At 33.8% G+C, this 19,147-nt stretch overlaps 4 protein-coding genes across 8 annotated transcripts; 1 reads left to right on the forward strand and 3 right to left on the reverse strand.

The window, feature by feature from the left end:
• Window positions 1–1,385: 1,385 nt before the first annotated feature.
• On the reverse strand, window positions 1,386–6,207 carry Sec24AB (Protein transport protein Sec24AB). 2 transcript variants are annotated; one of them, XM_018454392.1, is made up of 13 exons: window positions 6,202–6,207; window positions 5,914–6,069; window positions 5,702–5,817; window positions 5,417–5,519; window positions 5,149–5,275; window positions 4,957–5,066; window positions 4,211–4,826; window positions 3,714–4,043; window positions 3,534–3,644; window positions 3,235–3,407; window positions 2,813–3,148; window positions 2,574–2,677; window positions 1,386–2,408 (listed from the first exon to the last, which is right to left on the reverse strand). In XM_018454392.1, the coding sequence occupies exons 2-13, from the start codon at window positions 6,037–6,039 to the stop codon at window positions 2,294–2,296; spliced, it is 2,367 nt and encodes a 788-aa protein (XP_018309894.1). In that variant the 5' UTR covers window positions 6,040–6,069; window positions 6,202–6,207; the 3' UTR covers window positions 1,386–2,293. The 2 variants fall into 2 exon arrangements, with proteins under 2 accessions (XP_018309894.1, XP_018309893.1); XM_018454391.1 differs by having other exon boundaries at window positions 5,149–5,278.
• On the reverse strand, window positions 6,044–7,714 carry LOC108726624 (YLP motif-containing protein 1-like). Its single transcript, XM_018454301.1, has 3 exons — window positions 7,573–7,714; window positions 6,202–7,245; window positions 6,044–6,069 (listed from the first exon to the last, which is right to left on the reverse strand). The coding sequence occupies exons 1-3, from the start codon at window positions 7,712–7,714 to the stop codon at window positions 6,044–6,046; spliced, it is 1,212 nt and encodes a 403-aa protein (XP_018309803.1).
• Window positions 7,715–9,048: 1,334 nt separating this feature from the next.
• On the reverse strand, window positions 9,049–12,149 carry vimar (visceral mesodermal armadillo-repeats). 3 transcript variants are annotated; one of them, XM_018454395.1, is made up of 10 exons: window positions 11,999–12,149; window positions 11,678–11,911; window positions 11,286–11,452; window positions 10,944–11,175; window positions 10,622–10,768; window positions 10,161–10,556; window positions 9,931–10,063; window positions 9,597–9,862; window positions 9,373–9,523; window positions 9,049–9,333 (listed from the first exon to the last, which is right to left on the reverse strand). In XM_018454395.1, exons 1-9 carry the CDS (start codon window positions 12,147–12,149, stop codon window positions 9,411–9,413), a joined length of 1,839 nt encoding a protein of 612 aa, XP_018309897.1. In that variant the 3' UTR covers window positions 9,049–9,333; window positions 9,373–9,410. The 3 variants fall into 3 exon arrangements, with proteins under 3 accessions (XP_018309897.1, XP_018309898.1, XP_018309896.1); XM_018454396.1 differs by having other exon boundaries at window positions 9,049–9,339; XM_018454394.1 differs by having other exon boundaries at window positions 9,049–9,523.
• Window positions 12,150–13,352: 1,203 nt separating this feature from the next.
• LOC108726688 (transmembrane protein 242) lies at window positions 13,353–19,106 on the forward strand. Of its 2 annotated transcripts, none has more exons than XM_018454411.1 (3): window positions 13,353–13,487; window positions 14,006–14,382; window positions 19,064–19,106. In XM_018454411.1, the coding sequence occupies exons 1-3, from the start codon at window positions 13,418–13,420 to the stop codon at window positions 19,070–19,072; spliced, it is 456 nt and encodes a 151-aa protein (XP_018309913.1). In that variant the 5' UTR covers window positions 13,353–13,417; the 3' UTR covers window positions 19,073–19,106. The 2 variants fall into 2 exon arrangements, with proteins under 2 accessions (XP_018309913.1, XP_018309914.1); XM_018454412.1 differs by lacking the exon at window positions 19,064–19,106 and adding an exon at window positions 15,633–15,845.
• Window positions 19,107–19,147: the final 41 nt, after the last annotated feature.

The following is a 19,147-nucleotide window of genomic DNA, read 5'->3' on the forward strand; positions in this document are numbered from 1 at the left end:
CGCGACCCGTGGAGGATACACGAAGAAGGGATGGAAAAATCGCGGTGCGGATCTCGCGCCGTCGGCCCGGTCGATGCGGGACTCGAAAAAAAGGGGAGGGGATCCAGTCAAAACAAGGCTTACCAGGTCGTCGAGCAGTTATTATGACGAAGGCCTTCACCTGCTCACGCGGACGACGGCACCACTACTGATAACACAGTCAAGCGGCCGACGCCTCCGGAGCGCCGAACGCCCAGCGCCGACGCCGTCGCCTCCAACGTCGACGTCGACGTCGACAACGCCGACGCCGACGCCGATATCGTCGAGTTGGGGTAGGGGTAGTTATGATACGTCGATGTTATCTACATAACGATACAGATTTGCATTATAATACCTAATACCTTCTATACATATATATTCACAACGAAAAATATATGCACACACACATATATATATAATATTACATATAATTATATTATATACATATATATGTATATATACATATATATCTTTATATTGTATATATATTATATATTATATTGTATGTATATAAAGGACTAAATTAAACAATAATTATTTCAGGATAGATCAGGGAAATTTTGATAATCCGAAAAGGATGGCGGACTAAAGAGTTCGAGGCATTCTTGTAGTACACAGTTAATAATTTATAAAAAATCGAACGGTATACACGGGTAGGGGATGTTAAAGGATATAACAACGAATGTACAATTTACTTCCCGTATAATTATATATATATATGCATATATATAATTAAATAATAAACTAAATCGTCACACGCTACTTTTGCCTTCGGCAGATCGTAAAATGGTGAGAAAAGAACTACGCCGGAGAAATTCGTTTGGCAGCATGACAAAGTAGAGTAGTACGATTATTTTACAATATTCATTTGTTTATTTCTTAACACTTGCTATTATTTACCATTATTTATTTTATTTTGCTATAGAGTCCTTTATAGGCGAGTTTATACGCCTCGAACGATTGATTCGTATTTTACATTAGCGCGAAATCATTCTGTCCTTTCCTATATTTTTTTTTACAATTACTTAATTCAATTGCAATTCATATTTTAATTGCAATGTTCGTCGACTGTTCGAAATTATTTATTACGCTTTTACTTACCGCAAAGTTTAATTTTACAATGCGAATTAACAATATGTCATCGTCTAAGGAATGACATAGTGACTGATAATACAATTTTTTCACGAGTTTTGTTACTATTCCTTCGTTTGTTTTATTGCCTGCAGGTGATTAAATTACAGGAGCGCATTGCTTATCACCGCGAAACATCTTTATTTGGCGACACTCAGCCTGCAAGCATCTTCATTTATTATTATTACTTATACTGCAAATGCAAAATTGCACTTATTTAATTTCATTTCTATTGCATATAATTATTCGTAACTAATATTTTTCAGGATTTTCTGAAGATGGTATTTTTTTTAAGGTAAGAACACTTGCGTATTGCGATATTTTGATATAGAAATTGAAAGAATGCAGAAACACAGTTCAAAAAAATGTTCTATACAAACTTCATCAAAAAATAGTCGATTTCTTCTACTTCAAACAAACTGTTTTCCTCTAATTTAAGATTCTTTTTTTTCCACTGCTCTTGCTCTCTCTTTCTCTCTCTCCCCCCTCCCTCCCTCCCCCCTCTCTCTCTATTTGCATTTACCACGTAATCGCGAGTAGATAAGAAAGCGAATAAAATACAACGAGCATTGACATTCCTATTAGTAATTTAGAATAAAAGAAAAGATCCCACGATTTTAAAATAGACGAAATCGACTGTGATCGTCATGCTGATGCTATTCAATGAATTACTGCTATTGTGAAAAAGGTTTTCCTACTGAACAAATAAATCTCATAGATTAAAACTGTTTTAGATATAACACAAAATAGTAAAAAATTACATATTATTTACTGGACGAGTTGAAGAAATTGCTTAACCCAAGTGGATACGCGCAACAAGAACGCAAGTCTATATGATGAAGCTACCGATAGTAAATAACCAATAATATAATAATAATAATAATAACAATAATTATACAATCTATCATATTTAAATGCGTCAGTGTCTTTCATTAAGGCTGTCACTGCTGCATAAGTAGATGGCATAAGTAGATCTTGAATCACGCGACATGTCCCAAAATATCCCGAATGACCCACGATCGATTAATGAATTATAACGGATCGTGCAATTTTTGAATTGCGCGATTGTTCTATGATGATTCCATCACCCGATGATTAACACTTCCGGCAGGAGTTGGTCTCATGCACAAATTCCTTAACTTGGTCACTCCTTCACCTGCGTCTTGAGATGTTGTAAGAACTCGTAGTAACTAAGAGCAGATTCAAATCGATCCTCTATCAATCGTTCGATGAATAACGTCCTAAAGTGGCTATCGTCCCTAAAAAACAATTTGTCACTTTAAAATATGTATAATATATTGTATTGAAAATATCAGATAAGTGCATTACAAAAGTTAAAGGAAATTTATATTAATACTTTTTGTCAACACACATCTCTAATCACTTACACATTAATTTTTATTAATCCGAAACAATTGATTTACCTGATAATTTGTACAGGCACGTAATATGGTTTTTCCTCTTGTAAACTAAATACAAAGTTTCGCAACCGTTCGCTTTCTACTGTATCCAATTCCGGTAATTCGTACTGCAAGACAAAATTAAGACGGATTATGAAATTAAATTTTTATCACAATGGCTGTTGTTAAAAATTGTTATCCGATAAGAGTTTTCGATTTTTAACTACGGATATATAACCGAGAAAAAGTAGTAAAACATTTACCATTTCCTCTGGAATAGATGTAAACCCCGAAGTGCCGAACATATTTGTACAGAAAATCAGATTGATATTCTTGCCAACGTAAATAAAGATTCTATCGCCAGCATCCATAAGAAAGATGCCCCGGCTGTCGAGTTTCTCAGCAGATAAATTAAGCCGAGGTGGTTGTGGACACACTTTGCCGTCAATGTCCCTTGCATTGCGATCGTCGAGCATGTGAACGGGATACAAATCGGGATAAACCACCTGTATCAGCTGTGCTAACGGTAATGTCTTTAGTTGAAACATAGCGAATATGCGATCATCCAAACGCGTGCTCGTGCCGGATCTAAATGCTATCTGCAAGTTTGAAATAAAAATATTTTAATGATAATATTTACAATGTATTTAAGTAAAAAATGTGTGTAAATTTATTGATAATTTACGCTTTTCAACAACGCGATAATGTATAATGGCAGCAGCTTTAAACTTCCTGGAGCAATTAGTCCTCCGCCGCTGGAAGATTGTGTCAGTTTGTACGCGGATAAGATGTCAATAGCGACGTTTATTAATGCTTCTCTTGCATCTGACAAAGATGACTGAAGCGATCGATCGACAGCTATAGAGATATTTAAAGAAATGTCTCTTAATATTACTTAATTATGGGAGAGTTAACGAATAATTATTAAACCTTTATATTACGCTGCGTAAGAATTTATAGTTCACAGCAACAAGTTTAACTTACCCATTTTTGATAATAAACCGACTATGCATTGTTGATCTGCAGAATGCAATACATCCGATAGACTTGCCACCACTGGCAGGCATAGAGTGTGTACTCTAATTCTTCGCTCACCTTTAAATAGAAATATAAGAAATATGAAACATACATGAAGACACTAAACAGTATAAAAAAAATAATTACCTTTACTTGAAGTATACAGAAGAGACGCTTGGAAGCATACACTCTGCACATCGGAAAGATTTTCATCGATGGAGATTTGCATGCCGAAACCGGCGTCCGGATTAATATTTGGCAAGCAGAGGAGATCAGTCGATCGAACGAAGAAACTGCCATGGAAGGCATGAATACTGAGACCACGAGTACAACGAAGCCGCATCACTGCTTCAAAGCCAATCTTTCTCGTTAAATAACGACGAAGTAATCTTTCTAAAGTTTCACTATTCTGTAACTTCGATGCCCGGAACAGTGGCAGATGGTAAATGCAACCGCCCGTAAATTTTGACATGCATGCTGCGGAATACAACAAACGTCGAATGTTACAAGAGATATTTATCAATGTTAAAAAAAATATATAATTAGGTATATTACGAAAAAAATTACAATTATCAAATTAATTACTTGCAAATTCACAATACAAAATTATTATAATCGTATTCAATCGATATAGATTCACTTACACAGTGTTGCCAGATCGCTGTATTGACTGTTCAATAAGAACAGATCAATTGCGATGTGGTGCCCACTGCAATCCAGAGCGTATCTTTTGTAGAAATCTGTTGCGGGATTAAGATGTGGCACGTCTTTGTTCACTCTAGTACTGGGATCCTCTCTCGGTTGCAAGGCTCCTGGACCAATATTAGGCAGACATGTTTGGAAAACGGTGATACGTCCTCCGACACCAGCGAGGAGTTTGTAGGCAGCTTGAAGACCAGCACCAAGAGCACTATTAGTATCATGAGTGCCACAGAATTTGATAGGAAGCTGGGCGAGAAGATCACGAACAAGTTCCTCACGTTCTTTCAGATTTACAATTAGGTTTTCTGGGCACGGTAGAAACACATCATCGATATCTAGCATGACCATTTCATGTGGTTGCGAGACGTTATCGGGCATGCTGAAGAAGTGCAGAGTAGAATCAACAGCAAGAAAACCGATTTGAGTGCGGCTGTCGCCGGGGAGACGCGACAGTTCATCGGTGATCGTATTGCAAACTATCTGCAAATACCCGCTTTCTACCGCAAGACGAGAAACGTCCATGACAAAGAGATAGATAGCGGGCTGAGGTGGACGGACCTATAATTTACAGTATATGTTCATTAATACTAAATCCCTCGAGGTATCATAAACAGGTATATCATTTTTATATAAATAAATAATTTGTTATTACGAATAAATGGATATCTTATAGTAAACAAATATTAACCATGTACTCGCTTGGCGCAATAAACTCTATCGTGCCGGTTTTCACTTCCGGCCGTCGTGATGGATCGCCGTACGATTTCGTCACAGGATCGAATTGAAATTCTTCGGGAACTACACAAAACGTAAACATATATCTAATTCTTGTTATGTAATATTAAGTAATAGATATGAAAAATCTCAGTATGTTTATTACGTTCATTTAATCTGAAACAGAGATTGCATTTCCATCTTTTCGAATCGACGAAGTACACAAACGGGTTGATATACGTTCGACAAGCTCGACAACGCACGATCGTATTGCATTGAATCACTGCTAAATGCTGCTGCGACAAATAATAAAAATTTTACTAAAGTTTATTTCTACATGATTTTCTAAAAAGTGAAATAGCAATAACATGGTCTTCTGTCTATATGTTGTATATTTTAAATTATAAACATTTTTTTACATATATATTACTTACGTTTAGATCCTTAAAAGGATGTATTAGTACGCCGAATGGTAATCTTGATTTCTGTAGAAGCGAATTCGATTCTGGGACTTTTGTTAATGTACACCTGAATATGCTGTAATTATTTCATACTCTTAATAAGAATTATATTTATATATTGAAATAGTTTTAATAACAAGGGTTCTAAATTTTTCAAATCTTTGATTCGCGTTTGTATTTTGGATATTTTAATTTCCTTATAATAGAAATGTAATTTAACATCTTAAATAAAAAAGATGTAAGAAAAAGAAAACTTACTCAGGACTACAATTTATGGAATCCAGGAATTCCTGATTTAACTTGATCATTGGTGGTTCGACTTTTTCAGGTGGCAGTATATTTCGGCATTGCAAGAGGTCTATCGATTCCATCCCCTAAAAATGGTATTAACATATTAAAGAATGTGTGTGTATTACATATATAATTGTATATACTTCAATAAAAATACATATTTCAATAAAAATAATTACCCATATTTTGTTGTAGCCAACTTGTGTGACGTTCAAATTGCTCATCTGATTATTTAATTGATTTAATTGGTCTGGGTACATATTAGGATACCTTCTATTAGACGAGTCTAATGGGACGTTTGTCATTGGGCTAGGATATTGTGACCGAGAGTCGTACTACAAATAACAAAAATTAAATTATGTATATTAATGTTGCAAGAAATATACATCACTTTTTGAAGAAAATATAAAAGATTAATTAAATTTGATTCTATTACACATAAACGTTTTATTTTTAAATTTTATTACCGTCTGCAGTCCACGGTAACATCATGGTATTGGCAGTGTCTTGTTGCGGATATTTCCTCTGACCAGCTAAATTTTGATGTATATTCTGACCTTGAGAATTACTTCCCAATCCCGTGAGATCCATATAACCAATAAGTAAATTTTGAGGTTTTACAGGCTGAGAGCTATAATCATGAAGATTTCGTGGACCTACATTATGGCCTTGTGCACTATAGAATAAATTTTGCGTGCTTGAATTTGGCATTGACGATGCATTGGATATATTTTGTTGACTTCCATATCTGAGTTGTGGATTACTTAAGCTTTCAGAAGAACTAATCGTCGATTGTGCTTGGACATTTTGGGTTCTTGGTGGTTGTATACCGGAACTTACTGGTTCTTGCTGTACATAACTGTTTTGATTTAAATGAGTGACGTTTGAAGGAGGTAGATTAACGTTGGATGCGAATGGAGGGATAGAATGTCCTTGATTGTATGTCGAAATCTTATTTACTCTAGCAAAGGATGTTTGACTTTCTGCAATTGGATCTGTTGAGACATGACTAGTCTTATCAATGCTACTGGATATACCAGGAACGCCTATAGTACCCTGCGGAATGTTAGTAGGTGGAGGGCTAGTCGTCCATTGATAACTTTGGTTCATTTTAGCTGGTTCTGATTTAATAGTATCCGCAAACGTCGATGGTACAGACAATGGAGTCAAATTTTTTGCTATTGGAGGCATCTGATTTGGAGGAATCATGGGTCGATGTTGAATTTCTTGGCTAGGTTGAGACACAAAGGCAATTGAAGATGTACTGACTGCAATGTTCTCTTGAGTGCTAGCAACATACTGGTTGTGGGCACTATAGAGATTTGCAGGACTATAAGGTTGTGATGTTCTAGGTGGCGGAGGCAACACATTAGAGTTCTGAGGTCCATTTATTGGTGGCATTGGCGGTCGTGGCAACTGAGGCCGATATTGATTGTGAAGATATTGAGTTGGTGATGGATCTCTGGAAGTCTCCCTGGATGGATCACGTGACGACTGTGATGATGGTGTACCTGTAAAAACATTTTAATTGTTTCAATCAAACTTTTTAGACAAAACTAATTAAGACGTTAAGACGAATCACTTTATGTTAAAGTATAAAGTTTACACAATGCTTTTCTTATTAAATATTATCTATTTTATTTTTGGAAACAAAATTAAAAGATTAAAAGATAAGAGGATTGATGACATATTGCTACATTGTCCATTTTCAAGAACAATGCTACTGCCTTCAGGAACTATTGCCAATAAAAAAGCATTATGTAAAAGAAAAATTATAATAACATATATTCTTAGAAAATAAAATTTCTTCGTTGTATATTCCAGTAGCAAAAACTTGCCAGTTAGGTTGAACTGAGGAGATTGCATTCCATTTTGCTGAGATGCAGGATTTTGACCATTTACTATAGGAGGTGGCTCATTTTTCAAAGGATTATTGGAATCTGTGTACAACGGATATCGGTAACCACTTGACTGTGACATTTTGTTGCTTTAACAATCACTGAAACAAAACATAATTGAGGAACTCTTTTTTTATTCAGTTAAATAACATGCTTTTAAAGACATGAATTTCTATATATATTATGCCATGAAAAACTATAGATTAATCAATGTTAATCCATCAATGTTAGTATCCAAGATGTTAGATATACAACAGTAACACAATGCAAGTCAACTGCTTAGCTTCCAATTTAATTTGTAATCCAAACGTCGCAAAAAGAATTTAGTTAACTGCATTTATCTCCAGCAACAACAAGAATCATATAGTACTACCAAATTACAGGTCTAAGTAATAATTCCCAAGCTCAGCTCCAAGCTCAGCTAAAGATACACAAAAGCTGCAAGATGTTGTAAAAGATTGTTAAAGATTAGACAAATCGGTACGAGAGGATCAAATTTCGTTGCAGGAGGATTTCCATCTTAATAATCTACAAGAAGAGATATATAGATCAGTAGGTTGACGTTTCGATAGTCGAAGCGCATTGTCAGCGTGTTGAAAGGTTAAAATGCAGAGGACACACGAACTTGAAACGTCCAAAGGACCCACCTACCTTCGTACTATTGTGAGTAGCCAAAAATTAGAAACGGATAGACGCAGGCTCGCGCATCGCCCTCGTTGCCGTTCACCTCCACGCAGCACCACAAGATGAATCTTAATAGCAGCGATTCATGAACGAACGAACGGCACGCACAACATTACGTGGCAGCTCGAGCGACCGCTGCGCCATGAACTGTGGCACGTGACCAAATTGACCAGATGGCATTGCGAGGCCCAGTCAGGGTTGACGATGTTGACGTTGCTCCTGTACGGAACGACTACAAATTCTAATTAGCTAATCAGCGATTAACTAGTTAAAAACCTATCTATATACCTATTTTACTAATAGACAATTATCATTAGTTAATAAAAAATTATCTTATTAATTTCACAATTATAAAATTAGACATATTTTTGCTTCGAGCAATTTTACCGTTCAAATTAAATCACTGATTACCTAACTAGTGATTTTAATTACACTTTGATTTATTCGGTGATTAAAAAATTCAACCAATAGAATTATTTGAAACAACAATTCTAATCGATTATTATCTCTGTATTTATCTCTGATCTAATCTTTTTTTTAATGTTAAAAACAATTCTCTTTGTTAAAATATATATTCTGTGATAAGTTAATCACTGAATGAGAAAATCGGAGCTTGATCGATTCTCATTACTTCTTGTGTGAACAATTATTGAGCAATTGCATCAACAGTATTTTTAAATCATGAGCAGTATGAGCAATCCATGAAAAAATATAACATACATTCTGAAGTGAATACTAAAGCCACTAATTGTTCAATTTTCAAATCGCTTTCATAAAGATCTTACAACAGGAAAATCAATTGCAACAGCATTAATAGAATATGTACATCAATAGAATATATATTTCTTGATAAGTAAAATATGTTTTGCAATCTGTGGAACAAGTTGGGGACGATTTGGTCATTGAAGAAGATTGCATGCATTTGGTTCTTTGGAATGATGGAAGATACAACAATGTGGGGAATGGCAGCGTATAAGAACGCGTTTCAGAATTGGTCATTGTCATTATCATCATCATCATCATCATTATTATTATCATCATCATCACCATCATCGTTATCTTCAGTTAGTTTCCAAGGCGGTACTTAGTGCCGCTCACGAATTAGTAACTCGAGTCTGTAACTCCGTGACGGTGTTTTCATTTATGTGGCATTGCAGTTTGCACGCATTGGCCAATCCGTAGCTCGTAAGATGCTCCTTTAGTTGGTCTAAAACAGACGGCATGTAAGATTGTAGGTCGATCAAATAATTCTTTCTTTTCTGAATAGATCTTTGGGATACCTAATTCCAGGGCGCGATTCAATAACGATAACGCGTTTAGCATGATGTGTACGTCAAGCTCACGGGAGCGTGCAAACAATTCGCACATATTGCGCCCAAAGTCTGCTTTGATCAGTAGCTCTTCAGATTCCGTCGGACAAATTACAGTCAGTAAATTAAGACCCATAATTGCTTCGTTTTGCATTAGCGTGTGTTGCGCTAAAAGCATATCTACTAGATGCTGCACCGCACCGTACTTGATAATTAATAAAGCAACCTGCTTGTCCCTAAAAAATATGTATAGTATTGGAACTAGGTTTAGGAACTTAGTACCATTAAGCCATAGAAAACGAACTTGCTATTATTTATTAACCAGGCGATTAATCGGTTGGCTTCACCCTGGACACCAGGGTGATCCTCAGTACTGCACCACTCAATTACCCGCTTAATCAAGTCCTCCCTCGTTCCTAAAGAAATTGCTGCTTCTTCTAAAACAAGAAACTCAGTCTTAATTATCATATTATTCATTCTAAATAATATGATAAATATTGCTTTAATTTTTAAAAGAAGCTTACGACCTCTTACTTTGACCGTTTATGACTATCCTAAGCGTTCCCAGCAATTTGAAAACGACGGGATAGGTAGGGATCTCCAGCATTGGATACAGCACATCAATCAGACCATCGGCAAGAATCAACGATTTATTGTCCATAGGTATAACGAGGTTGCGTAATACGCTGAGTAAGGCGTGCTGACATCTAATATCGCCAGATTTGCTGCCATTCCTTTCAAGAATTTTTAACAACTTCCGATGAATTCCCTGCTCCACCATGCGCTTGCAATGTATGTCGGTCCGTGCAACGTTGCCCATGGCCAAAACGGCGGTGATCTGCAAGTCCTCGTCAACACTCTCTAACCATTCTACCAGTTTCCTGTATACAGGACCCTTGCCATTGTCGTAAAGGAAATTCATGCTGTCATCTAAGTACAAAGTATATTTGTTAGAGCCACTAAAACTTGCATTTGAATTTTCTCCTAGAACTCACCTCCAGTTAAAATCAAAACAATTAAGTTACAGGCGACTTTAAGAATCGACCGCGTTTCTTCGTCAGTGCATTGTGGACCATGTTTCTCTAACAGTTTCAGGAGCAATTCACACACTCCTGCCTTAGCCAATAACAGCTTCGCATTTTCTATAATGGAATTATGTTATTAAGCTTCAACTTAATTCAATTTTATACTTAAATCCAATTTTGTGAATTTATTTAAGTCTAATTATACTGAAATATTTAATCAGCATAATTCCAATTAATTTAATAAACAATTTAAATCAATTTAGTTTCAATTATTATCAAATTACTGTTTTACCATCTTCTGCTTGGCCATGTAAGATTTCTAAGCACATCTCAGATAGCTCAGAGGAAGTGTCACTGGTCAGTATATCAACCAAAACTCTTGTTAATTTCTCATCGAGAAATATAATATTCACATCATTCAATATGCCAAGAGTGAGTAACACTTGCACCGCTGATTCATCACCATTTATTCCATCTTCTTCTAAAATACTGCAAATAATTGGTACCATATCCTCCTCTAGTGCCTGGTAAAGTATATCTTATAATAAAATTATCGCTTGCTGTTGCTTTCTATTTTGCAATATCACCATTGATTGTTAATCACAATGTACAAATGTATTTTCAAAAAATTTACCTTTCTGTATAACGTTTCCTGATCCACCAAAAAATTCAATAAAACTCCAGCGGCCACATTCCTCAGAAAACTGGCACCTTCAACGTTACCAAGGGCAATTCCTTTCTTCAGTAGTGCTAGGATTACTTTCAAACCATCCTGCTCTGTTACCAGGTTTTTACCAGTCTCTGTAACACAAATGTTTATTGTTAGCTTTTTTTTAATATGAAACCTACGTACATTTATAAATACTCAATATATAAATATCCCTTTAAATATCATTTCTAAATACTCAATATAAAAATATTCCTTTAAATATCAAAAAAAAGCCTTGAAATTTTATGAACCATCATTTAGAAACTATATATAATTATATAATAAAAATTCTGTCATGTAAATATAACTACAACAACCATTCTCATAGCAGATGTTTCCTAGAGCTCTGGAAGTCTGTGTCAATATATCTATATTTTCTTCCTTTAGCAAACTAATCAAGGTCTGTATCAATTCAAAACTGGTACATTTCTCTCTTCCCCGATCAGTCTTTGCTATCTCCGCAATAGCTTTTGCAGTCTTTGCTACGATTTGTTTAGATTTGTGCCTAAGTAGCGTCAGGAAGACTTCGTCAATGACTAACTCGGTAGTCTCTGAAACCATGCGTTAACAATTTCGCAACATATGATACCATGATATCTAGTTATAGCGTTTAGTCTAGTTGAATTATCCAGTTATACCTCCAATCGACGTTTTGCTAACATTTACTACTGAATCCAGTATCTGAACAACATTGGGACATTCCTCTTGCGAGGCTTCGAGTCTCACGACACATTTCAAATCGTCGACGAGTTTGTCGATATTGTGCTTCGCCTCGCCTGTAACATACATTGAGAGATTTATGTATTGCCTTTTCGAAAATAGCCTGGCGAGAAGAGGGATGGAATGGAACGTGACAGTGATTTACCTTCCATTATCAAATAAGCATCCGTTGGTATCCACGTCGATTCCACAGAACTCGCACTCAATTCACCCAAAAATAATCGGTCTTTCAACAAAATATTGAAAAAAAAAGATCCGGAAATCTTTATTTTAATGTATAAATGTATAATCGACTTCCTCTATTTTAATGTCAATGGGCGAGTTCAAGTCGGCAAAGCGGCTAGGTCTGTTCACCGAGCAATTAAACATGATTGGTTGTCTCCAGTTGGATCCATCTGGTAAGAACCAATCATGCTCATTCGCTCGGCAAGCATGGTAGCCGCTTTGCCGGTTTGAACTCGCCCATTGTAAGGCTGGAATCAGACTACCCATTGAAAATTGAGATTAGTGATTGAAGATCGAAATTTGATCAATGAGGATAAAGGAATTTTAGCTCCTATTGTTTTGATTGGTCAAATTTCAATCTTTCAATCCTTAATCTCAATTTCAGTGCGTAATCTGATTCCAGTCTAAAGCGGGGAGCACAGACTCTTGCATAACGCATAATACATAAGGCATAAGAAATTCAACCAATCATAGTTCTTTATTTCATGGAAAGGAAGGAAAAGAAGGATTTTGATTGGTTTATTTTCTTATGCATTATGTGTTATGCGTTCTGCAAGAGTCTGTGCTCTCTGCTTTATGCTCGTATCACACTACGCATTGGAGACTGAGGATTATGAATTGAGGATTAGAATTCAGCCAATTAGAACGAAACGGATTAAACTTAAAATTATCTGATTGGTCGAATTCTAATCCTTAATTCTCAATCCTCAATCTCCAATGCGTAGTGTGACACGGGCATAAGAGACTGCGCCCAATCAGAGAATAGCATGGGCCTTTAAATCCTTCTTATAAAGTAATATCTGCCGTCGGCATGATTGCCGACTACTTTATCGACTGTAAGCAATTAGAGACACAGACGTAAGAAATCTTTTTCATGTGCCGCCAAATGCTCCAATCGAGATTACAGGTTTGTTCGTGTCGCGAGCTCCAACATGCTCCAACATGCTCTTACTCATTCTATCAAGCGCGTTGGAGTGAGTAAGAGCTATGCTAGGAGCATATTGGAACATGTTGGAGCATACGACGCGACAAACGGTTTGTCACAAACCTCATGAGTGGGTTTTAAAAATGGCAGACACCAACGGCTGATTCGTAATTCCTTCTGTAACGTGATGGCGGAATCGAATGACACTGTAGAAACGTCCGTAACGAAGTCTGAGAAATTAAAGGAGAAAATTTATGGTATATTTTATTTAAGAAAGGAATATTTGCTTGCGTATAAGTTGCTTGCTGTAAACTAACCTCACTTTTACGAGTGCGACAATGCCCTAGCTCTTATCATTTGTCATTCGATAACAAGTTAAAAAAAGAAAATTATAACAATGCGTTTTTGCTGCTTGACATATGCTAAATATATAAGAAGTTACAGCATTTTTAAGTTGTTTATAGAAATCGATTTAGTCAACTTAACTTTGTTTTGCTAAATTGCATTAATCTTTGCACAGTATATTACATTTGATATAAACAAGAAATTTTAAGAAGTCAATTCAGATGAAAAACAAACTATTATTGTGAATGATGCTTTTCATGACTGTGCAAAATTAATATTTTAATCTTTTTATCTGATAAATGTCACATTGCAGTTCTATCATACAGCGATAATTTTATTTTTAATTGATAATCAGATTAATTTTTAAATATTTTCTGTTAATATTTATGCAACTTCTTTCAATAAATATATCTTATTGCTATTTCTGTAGCTACAGTATTTTTAAGCACTGTTGCAAGTATTTCTGCCCTCGCTGGATTTGCCAGGGCAGTGGCGGCAACCAGGAAGCAGGATCCAAAACATTTCGGAGATGGAATTTCTGGTATGAAAGGAATTCCTGAAACTGGAGCCTCATTAGCTATAAGAGCCCTTGGCTGGGGTACATTATATGCTGTCACAGGATGTGGCTTATTTTTTTATGGAATCTGGAAACTCTCTGGGGCTACTAACGCAGAGGAATTCAGACTCAAGATGGGCTCTCTATTACCAAAAATACCTAAGAATCATCCACCTCAAAGCAGAACAGAGTTTGAGGGTTTGACAGATCTATTGACATATATTTCTGAAGATTGGGGACGAAGTAAGGAGGTATAGTTACAGAATCCAATTAAAATATTAGATATTTCAATTTTTTAAAATGTCTAAGATACTTGAATAAAGAATATTGAGGATTAATATACGTTTATATGGTGATAAAGAAAGTCTATAAATTCTCAATCTTTTTTTGAGCACTTTCTTACAATTAGAATATTAAGATTAAACTATTTAACAGGTAACTACTTAACAAAAAATTTAAATAAATCTAAATTTTTAACACAAAATGAGATAAATGTTTTTATTTTGTTCACGCACACTCAAAAGTTATAATAATTTTTTGAAAGTAGAGATTTTTATCTTCAATATTTCATTTTTAATAAAGTTATAGCTGTTTGGAAATATACAGCAGTTTTTTCTCAAAGTTTTTTTTACACAATTATAGTATAAATTTGAACCGACGAGAATAAACTTATTATAAGAAAGGTAACTATGTAAAAATTCCCGAGATAATTTAGAAATATAAACAAATGATGAACGGGCAATTGGGAATTGGCATAGTGAATGGTGCGTAATTCAGCTTTAAAAAGGCTTTATCTTACATAAAAGAAATAGATTTCATACGTACGCTGAGAAAAAAAATATCTTAATTTCAACAATTTGTATGTACATGTTTCGACTAATAATTTTAGTCTTCTTCAGCAAGTAAACTCTTACAATGAACTATGCAGATTTATTACACTGTGCCAATTCCCAATTGCCCGTTTATTATTTGTTTTATTATACAAACTTTTTTTATTCTTGCTATTTTGATGCTCATAAGTATTATAAGAATGTTAATCTATAAATAATTTATTGTGAAAAATAAATTCTCTCCGCTAGATTTTAACCGGAATCCGGATTCAAATTCCGATTGAAAACATTTTGATTTATCAAAATATTGAATTATTTAAGATTCTCATTAACAATAAATGATTAATATTTTTTTAAAGATGCTTATTAGCAAAAACTATTAAATTACTCATCAACTGAATAAGTGACATTACTATTCCACTCCTGTTCACAATTTTAAGGCCAAAAGATTTCAATGCGCGGTTTGCAGAATCAAATATGTATACAAATTCACAAAGAAGTATTTAAGCACTTTGCTTTGATCGAATACAGAATTTCTCTTATTTAATTAGATTTATTCTCATTGGTCCAAATTCGTATCATAATTTTTTATATCAAAATTTACACTGTAAAAATGTACGAGCCATATATTTATGCTGAATGAGATATGATAATTTTGCCCTTTTTTACAGGAATAAATGTATACGTAATATCTTGTTCTGGAGTCATACTGGTCATAGTTGACGCACTTATAGCAGTATTCAAATCGCTTAATCAGGATCGACTGGGATATGACTAGGGATCATACGATTGGGTCATGGACGAGTTTACTGCATGCATGAATAGAAATGCAAATAGCAACAAGATTATATAAAACAAATTTCATGAAATTGTAAATTAAACTGCTAAAAATGAATGTATGAAAGATTTTGTATATTTATTGTATTTAGATATATCTAATAAAAATTACCAAACGGTATTTCTTTTTCATTTCGGAGAATAATAACGCACAACATTCAATAATTTATACAAGCTAAACTTTTTTCTTTATCATGTAACTATTATTTGTGTATGTGTGAGAGAGAGAGAGAGAGAGAGAGAGAGAGAGAGAGAGAGAGAGAGAGAATTATATCTTGATAATTATATCTTAATAAAATCTGTGTTATTTATGTTTTTGTATGATATTGACTTTTTCATGGTTTTAATTTTATATATATGTCATTTATATTTTATCAGATTTTTTTGTACATAATAGAATTGCAAATAATTTATTGCGAAAGAAAGATAAAAAATTTATTATATCTTTCATTTCGTTCAGATGACGAGATAAATGTGCGGATAAATTTATTTTTATGTAAAGTCACGTAATAATAGATTGCACACTCTGTTGGTAAAATATTTGGTGAGTTTTACAGCATAATATCTTACAAAAATGATACATACTATCCACGCTATCAACACAAGATAGATCACGTTAAAAGAACGTGAAACTTGATTGATTTGTGCAAAAAAACGATGAAAAGTACAAAAATGATCTTGAAATATAAAGAATTGCACAACAGGCGATACAACAGTAAACAATCAGCGATGCGTAAAAAAAAATTTATATATTATAAATTAACTTTATTTATAAACGAAAAATAACAGTCGCATGATTTCTCTCGAAAGTCGTTATCTACCGGATATCGTAAATTAAGAACAATTGACTTTAATATCTGTATTAAATGCATACGTGATTAATTATTTAACGTTGTGTTTGTTGTATCAACTTTATATAACTATCACCACCACGCCGCATGAGTCATCGGTTATCCACGATATTTTTATTCGTGTTTACTATATATGTATATATTTGATATGTAACATTTTATAATTAAAATTAAAACACTACAAAAATTATTATAAAGGTCTAATATACCAAAATATTGCATCATACATTATAATTATGTATCCACGCGCGTATATCAGAAATTATTTTATAATCACGTTTATTTCTATAGATATTTTATATAATATCAAATGATCTCAATAAAGCCAGCGTGGACCATCAGACCTGTGACCCATACAGTATGGTAGATATTAAACTATATTTTCTCACAATTAATTGACTATTGATTGATGATTAAGTCTACATATAATTAAATGCACGTTAAATTACAAACGATCAGAAAATGTTTCCATATAATAATTGCAGAATTTTTAATTTATGATAAGAAACGTAAAATACTTTTTAAGTCCCTTTAAGTACTTTTCTAAATATAAAAATGTAAAAATATAAATATTGTTACGATACGTGATATTCACAATTTTTCTTATAAACACTGCAATAACTTTTTATCTTGAAAATCTTATTAGAGTTACTTATTAATATCTAAAACTATTTAGGTAAGACTTAATCTTTTCAAGAATGTTTCGATACAAAATTTAAATTTTTTATATTTGAAGTATGTTTTTTATATTATTATAAAATTTATTCTATAAATGATTTAAAAAATAGACTATTCGCACAATCAGGGATTTCATATATCCTTAATTCTTTTGGCCTCGTCGAGCAATGCATTATGCACATTTCGCTATTTTTACTTTCACGAGTTAAATCTTTATTATTTGAATGATGAAGAAATGAATATAATAATAAGAAATTCTCTTTTCAATAAGAAATAGATCTATGGATTGTAAGTTAACGCTTACAATGACATTTGAGAAACTCGAATTCTTTTTTCTTTTGAAATTTGATTAAATCATTGAAAATTATATCTAATCTTTAGCGTTTATAGGATTTATATAGTTGAAGCGAATTCAAGATAGGATAATGGAAAGTAAGATTTAGAATCTGGTGTCATGTAGGATTTATAAGAAATTATTATTTACACGCATATGTGTTTGATCTTATAAATTATTATTAAATAATACCCAGTATATATATATTCAATTGCAAAAGAGATATAGATAGTAACAAAAAATCATAATAACAATTGTGCAACAGCCGGTCGGACTTGAGAAACGCTCGCACACGTTTTCACAGTACATGCGAAAGTAGCTCTTTATTAATTACATGTAAAAAAATGAAAAGAGGAGAATCGCTATGTATTTCCTCCTCTAAGCGAACCTCCTCCTTAGGATACCCTCCGCGCATAGGCGGACGCTAATTGGCTAAGGATCCTTGATTAGAATCTATGTATCCTACGACCTAAGGATCCTAAAAAAAACCTACTAAAGGATCGACAGACCGTAGGATCTAAAGATCGCATGAAATATGAATCCTGGGTTGTAGACTCGAAAATTTCATTAATTCATTGTTTCACGAATCCTATAAGATAGATCTTAGGATCTTGTACGAATCCTGAGAAATATGTATCTTAAATATGTCTTAGAATCTATGGGCTCGAGGATTGACAGATTCTGTGATTCACAAGAACTGTCTTACGAGTCCTAGGATGTAAGGATCCTGAGAAACATCGCACCCAAGATCTATAACTTTTAGGACGTACGGCTCCTAGAATCTAAAAAGAGTTTTAGAAATACGATGCCTAGGATTTGTGGACTTAAGATTCGATGGTTCCTAGAATGTACGAAATCCTATATATGAACTCTATAAATCTAAAAATTTAGAGCATGTACTTTAGGCTCTATATATGTAACTTTACATTTCGACGTTCTAAGTAATGAATATTAACAATTTCATATCTTAGAAGGGAGACTCCAATACAATGGCGAGTCTACATGTTTCCGGAGGCCTGGAACTAATATCTCCCATCTTAAAAAAATGTTATCGCAAATAAATAACAAACGCGTATTATTTAGTATTAACAAAACGAATATAAAACGCTTATGTTAAAAATTACGTAAAAAAAATATATATATGTATATATTCAAAATTACTGTCATATTCAATTTAAAAAAATATACATATTAACATAAATAAATTCAATTAATATCTTAATGTACAATTATTTAACAAAATAATTTTAAAGTAAAAAAAGAAAATGGGAATAATCATGTGTATCATATTATTATAGTTAAAAAACGCATTTTATGACATAGTCCTTAAAACTTTAAGTTTAGCAATAGTATCCACTGAACACGTGAATCCTAGAAGCCGTTAAACCCTAATATTTTCTAGCATGAATAGATCCTGGATGTATGGCTACGTCGACCAGCGGCGTGAGAAAAAATAGTGAAAGAAGAATGGAGGAAAATAAAAAAA

The sequence above is a fragment of the Mycetomoellerius zeteki genome, unplaced genomic scaffold (genome assembly GCF_001594055.1).
Source record: "Mycetomoellerius zeteki isolate Tzet28-1 unplaced genomic scaffold, Tzet1.0 scaffold433, whole genome shotgun sequence".
Lineage (NCBI taxonomy): Eukaryota > Metazoa > Arthropoda > Insecta > Hymenoptera > Formicidae > Mycetomoellerius > Mycetomoellerius zeteki.